The sequence below is a fragment of the Myotis lucifugus genome, unplaced genomic scaffold (assembly GCF_000147115.1).
Source record: "Myotis lucifugus unplaced genomic scaffold, Myoluc2.0 scaffold_8551, whole genome shotgun sequence".
Lineage (NCBI taxonomy): Eukaryota > Metazoa > Chordata > Mammalia > Chiroptera > Vespertilionidae > Myotis > Myotis lucifugus.
Window position 1 is genome coordinate 1 of NW_005879599.1, and position 6378 is coordinate 6378.

Below are 6378 nucleotides of genomic sequence, written 5' to 3' on the forward strand. Positions count from 1 at the left end.
CTTCTTTCTGAATGCTCACCAGGTTAAATTGTCATACAAGTGAATGTTCAAGGAGATCTGTGGGCAAAATCTGAAGATGCAAGTTTAGCATGCTTTTTATTATGATTACAAAGAGGAAACGGAAATAAGAATGTATTTTTCATCTGGTGGAGTGAATGGCAAATAATCAACCCAAACAGTCATTTCACTGTGATTCTCAAGTATGAAATAACAAGTGGATCAAAATTGGCATCTGGTTCACATGGGCTGTCAATATCACCAACCCTCCCCTCTGCCCACCACACACTTTCCCCCCTTTTGCAATGAATTTGACAGCCACTGTGTGTGTGTGTGTGTGTGTGTGTGTGTGGTGGGGGGAGTGGCCCAGCATGGTCAAGTGGCTTCCATCAAAAGCTTCCATCCCTCTCCAGCTTCTGGGTAATGCTCCCAAAAGCAGTTCTGTTGACCACCTGAATCTGCCTTGCCTCTGAGTTGGAATTCCAGCTCTCCTATTTACTTACTGTGTGACCTTGGACAAGTTACTTAACTTCTCTGAGCTCAGTTTCTTAATTTATAAATTGAGAAAAATAATATCTATATTATGGGATTATTTTGAGGATTTTATGGGTTCGTACACACGGAACACTTAGTAGCTGGCATATAGAAATCACGATATGAGTTCGTTGTTGTTGTTATTATTATTTATTATTCCCGGTATTAACATAAGAAAGAGGAGAAGAAAGAAGGCTCAAGGAAAATGGGCACCTTGCTGAGGTGGCCTTTTTTACCTGAGAGACGGAGATGACAATGGACTCCCCTTGCAGAGAAGTAACATTTGGGGTCAATTTCAGGTTTTCTAGGAGCAGCTGGTGGCAGGCGACCACATGATACCGAAGAACCTGGGGCATGAGGCCCTGTCTGTCCCAGTCTTTAATCTGTAATGGAGAGTCAGAGGGTTCCTGTTGGAGCCAGGAGCCTTCGCCCCCACTTTCCCTGTCGCTGTTCTGTACTCCAGGGGCTCCCCCACATCTCTCTCCCCACCCGGGCCCTGGGAAGTGGGAGTCAGGGTTGGCGTGTGCTCAGGTCAGAGACTGTGCAGGCAAGAGGGAGAAAATGGCCCTGATTCTTGTCCTGCTTCCATTTGGGATCTCAGGGTGGAAGGGAACTCGGGGTTCCTTTGGTCCAGCATTTTACAACACGTGGCAAGGACCCCAAGTCCTGTGAGATGCTACTTAAAGAAGAGTTTTCTTGAGGAAGGTGCTGGGAAACACTGCATCTGTTCCCCGTCTCGGAGAGGTACCCGGGCCAGATTTAAACCTTTAAGATGGAAAGGATCACAATGCTTCTCCATTTGTGAATCAAAATGCAAACAAAATGAGCCATAAAGTAGGTGTAATATAAGCCTACATAGTTCTCACTGTTTTATGATGATAACTCCTCTGATGCTTTAAAAAAAATCTATCAGATGTCAATTTTTTTTTGAAAGTTATTTTTTGTGTCCCTGCGTTGCTGGTGTCTAAAATATATGCACAAAGAGGCCATGTGTGTGGTGGTTAATAACACAGACTCTGGGACATGTTTGAGTCCTTGTACCACCATTGTCTAGTCAGGTGACCTTGGGAAAGTTACTCCTCTCAGTGCCCTGGACTGTAAAATGGGGATAGTAATAGCACTTCATCACAGGGTTGTCATGAGGACTAAATGAATTAATCTACATAAGGCACTGGAAACAGTGTTTGGTACACTCAATAAATGTTTGCTACATTATAATCTATTAATGGGCAACCCAGCATGAAGAGTTCTAGTGAATGTCAGAACATTAAAGGCTCTGATAAGTCCTGCAAAAAAAACCCCCTATTTAAATCTCTTTAATCCAACATTCTTTTTTTTTTTTGGTCCTATGGGAAGTTTGGATCATTTAGGAATTGCTGATTTTTCCCAACCTCCTAATGTATTCAGGAATGTCCTTTAGAGGGTCTCTGGCTAGTGGTTACCCCAAATCCCCTTGAATGCTTCCTCTGATAGGGGTCCCAATGCTGAGAGGCAGCCCCTTCCATTACTAGTCAACTCCAGCTGATCTTAAATCTCCCTCCCACAAATGTATCCATTGTTGGTTGCGGGGTGACACCCAAAGACTGTGTTCTAGTCCCAGGCCTCTTCCATCTGCCTACGCTCCACGCTTACCCGAGGTTCCTCGTCAAAGGCTGTTGACAAAGGTGCAAAAACGGTGAAGGGGCCTGGACCAGCCAGGTCTCGCACAGAGTGCTCCTGTGGAAAGCAAGGTGGGGGCGACGTGCGTAAGGAACATAAATACAGGCAGGGCTCCAAGGGCAGAGGGAGCAGATGAGGGTGCAGAGGGGGGTGGATACTGATGGGGAGATCTGTGCTTCATTCAGTCTCAGATTCAAGTTCATTCAGCTCCCTTGTCAATGAAATAATGCTTATTTTTATCTGGTTATTCAAATAACATATGCTTATTGTATTAAATATTTGAAAATACAGTATAAAGAAGAAAATAGCTACCCATAATCCCCTGCTATTTTCAGGTTTCTTTTCCAATGTCTCTATTTACGTATTTGGGATATAATACAAATGTAGGTCATAGGATGATTTACTGAACAGTTCTAATGTCTTGTTGCCAATACTAACATCCTATGGTTCTATTTTCTTCTAGATTTTATTTTTCTGGGTTTTTATCTTTCATTTTTAATATATCTAGAACTTATTCAGATGTATAATGTGCAGAAAGATCTACCATAATGTGTTCACCCAAAGAGTTAACCAGTTGCCCCAGCAATGCTTCTTTTCTCCACAGTATGATGGCAATTTTTCATATACCTCATTCTGATGTGTAGAACGGGCCAGTGTGACAGTTTTTCACTCTGTCCATCTGAGGCATGAAAAGTTCATAAATGACCAACACAGAGTCCCCTCCAGAAATCTAGGTTTCCAGACTTTCTTCTACCCACACCCACTCCAGAGGCTATAGGCTTATCCTGTATCTGGCCTGAGACTCAGCTCTTACAGCCATACACACACACACACACACACACACACACACACACACTCTTACCAGCAGCTGGAAGAAATACTGGGAAGTTTTGGGGTTCCTGGGAAGCTCCTGGAAACAGAGAGAGGGCAGTTCACTCAGTGTCTGTGAACTATACACAAGAACAACACAGGGTTATTGCAGGGCAGTTTCTCTAAGATCAAGAGCGTCTACCATCCTTTCAGCTGGGACTGTGCTACCATGGGCCCTTTTCCAGCTCCACCTACAGCTGATGTTCGGAATGACTATGTGGACACACTGTTGAGTTCCAAGACTTTTCTGGAGTCTCTACCTGATTCAGCCATTTCCAGAAACATCTGAGCTTTAGGAGTATTTTTTAAAAGTTCAAATATTTTTATTATTATTTTTTCAACAACAGACATTTATTTTCTTCACAGTTCTGGAGGCTGGAAGTCCAAGAGCAAGGTGTCAGTAGGTCTGGCTTCTTCTGAGGCCTCCCTCCTTGGCTTGCAGATCACTGTGGCCTTCTTACTGTGCTCTCACATGGCCTTTCTTCTGTGTGTATGTCCCTGGGGTCTCTTTTTGTGTGTTAAAGCTCAAGTATCTTTAAAAAATGAGTTCTAGATTTATGGCAGATTAAGTTTCTCTATTAACATGAATTTTGGATCAGACGGAATGCTCTAGCCCAGTGGTCGGCAAACTGCGGCTCGGCAAACCACGGCTTGCGAGGCACATGCGGCTCTTTGGCCCCTTCAGTGTGGCTCTTTCACAAAATACTGGCTCTTCCACAAAATACCGACTTCTGCGCATGGGTCACGAAGTTTCAATCGCACTGTACGTGGTATTTTGTGGAAGAGCCACACTCAAGGGGCCAAAGAGCCGCATGTGGCTCGCGATCCGCGATTTGCCGACCACGACTCTAGCCTGTCTATAAATCAAATAACAGATGTTCACATTATAACAGGTAGAAATCTACAAATGTCCTACGCCTCATCTCCACGCCCAGTGCAGCATGCTCATGCCTCTGAGTCACTGTGTTCTCTGTGCCTGTTGCACACATCATCTCATTTAATACTTACAACAACCTGATGCGACCGGTACGATTATTTTCTTTTACACATTGGAAAACGAATGCACGGAGAGGTGATGTAATCTGCCCAAAGTCACATTACCAACCGGCAGAGCTGAATCCAAACCCAGATGCTTCTGACTCTAGAACCGTCCATCTGAATCACTACATTCCAGGTCAAATGAGTTCCCATGGATAGATCACATTTGTTTTCACTGCCAGTTAATGTCAAGACAGTCATTCCCGTGGTTCGAGAGCTCCCCACGTTATACCCTGCATGTCCCTTAGCAACCGGGACCTCGGCGCATTGAGGGAAGCAGAGTTGACTTCACGGAACATGCCTTGCGTTACCTGATGGATGTTGCCGCGGCAGGTGAACCCGTCCCCAATGTAGTTCGGCTTGCAAGTACAGGTCCTCTCTTCTTCTCCCGTGTGGTTGCAGATGGCAAATGCACTACAGCCACCGTTTCTCTGGTAAAATTTCCAAGGGGTGGGGGATCAGAGTCAGATCAGGAAGTCTGCCAGCTGTGCCAATGTTCACAAAGCACTTCTGTATTGAAGTTTATTTGTTGCCTCCTCCCTGACTGGTTTGCAATATCTGCCCCTTTTCTGACCTTGCCTTCCAATCCCCTACAGTTGTAGAGGCTGCCTTCCTCCCCAGCCTTGTATTCCAAAGTGGCAGGTCCATCTGAGCAGGCCTCCAGCTCTATATTGATAAGCCCACAATTGCCCAGTGGGAATTTCTCGGCACCTGGGGCTTAACTAGAAAGGCCCCGATCTTGGTTGACTCCTCCCATCTTTAGGTTAAACTCCGATCCCACCATAGCAAAGGTAGCAGTCACCAGCCAGAAGGAAGTAGGTATAAAATGATGCCAAACATTGTCCTTGTTGGCAAAGAGCTTATAAACTGAGGAGGATGGGGCAGAGACCTAAGATATGGACAAAGCAAAGTGCAGTCCAAAGCTGACATCCATGGGAACGCCAAGAAGGGCTCTGAGAGACTAAGCAGAGTTCCCAAGAGGGGGAAAAATGGAAAGCTCCAGAAAAACAAATCCAGAGAAGGTCACCAGTCTTCAAGGCCAGCTGCAAAATCTCCCCTCCCAATCCCCATTCCAAAAGTATTTGTGGACATGATATTTCTGCCTAGGAGTGACCTACCACCCAGATTCCTGCCTCACGGACACAGCTCAGTGAGCTGCTTAAGAAAACTGACTCTTGACTGTACAGTGTGGCTCAGTGGTTGAGTGTGAACCTATGAACCAGGAGTCATGGTTCGAATCCCTGTCAGGGCACATGCCCAGGTTGCAGGCTCAATCCCCAGTATGGGGTGTGCAGGAGGCAGCCAGTCCATGATTCTCTCTCATCATTGATGTTTCTATGTCTCCCTCTCCCTCTCCCTTCCTCTCTCTGAAATTCTGTGGTTCACCACCTGCCTGAGCCTGAACTCACAGTGACTTCCCAGAGCCCAACTGGTGCCTGGTGTCTAGGGAATGCTCATTGACCAAATGTCCATCGTGCTGAAACCAGAGTTTCCTCAACAAACCTCTGGAACATGAAGGAGAAAAGAGCCTCAAGCCCAAAGCAGCTCAGAGGAGATCACCCCAACACCCATCTCCTAGAAGCGGGGTAGGAGGCACCCCCGCCTAACCTTGGAGGGCCTGGGCCCCAGAGCTAGACTCACATTTAAGCAGGTGTTGATGAGCGTGCAGACCTTCCCATCCCCAGTGTATCTCGGCAAACAGTTGCAGACGGCCTGTACAGGAGGAGAGGGACATGGGCCATTTCTCAGAGGGACTCCGCTGGCTCTCACACTGGGACCCCACAGCGGTAATGGTAATGGGTAATGGTAATGTTAGAAGATTCTATCTTGGTGAGACTTATTCTATAATGATAACTGTCATCGTCCATTTTAGCACCTTTGACACACTTCTCTCTAGCACTGGGGTCGCCTACCCATCTTATCTTTGCTACCAAGAGACATTATTTTTTTTTAAAAACTTTGTTATATTATTTGGTCCCTTGTTCTGGGCACTCAGCTCTTTTCTCTCTCCGGTGGGTAGAGGCTCAGTTGCAAGGAAGCTAAGCTCTCGCCCACTCCCATTCATACTCAGTTCTTGCTCATCTCCCTCCGGGCTCGGCCACCCGGGCACCAGCACTAGGAGGTGCCGGGGGATGGCTCTGCAGTCAAATCAGTTGTACACGGGGAAATAATCAGTCACTCCTACTGTTTGACCAATGAAGTCGGTTGGGCACTTCAAGATGAGGGAGTGGACACTGTCTACGGGAAGTTGGGGACTGTCTAGTTCACCCCTGTGTCCCA

General features: G+C 46.3%; 1 protein-coding gene across 1 annotated transcript; it reads right to left on the reverse strand.

Annotated features, from left to right (window-relative positions):
* Positions 1–767: 767 nt before the first annotated feature.
* Positions 768–5811, reverse strand: LOC102428478 (stabilin-2-like; the record flags this gene model as incomplete). Its single annotated transcript, XM_023749424.1, has 5 exons — positions 768–914; positions 2164–2247; positions 3053–3100; positions 4410–4529; positions 5740–5811. Coding segments are annotated over 5 exons (471 nt in total), but the record flags the coding sequence as incomplete, so codon positions are not given.
* Between the last annotated feature and the right edge of the window lie 567 nt (positions 5812–6378).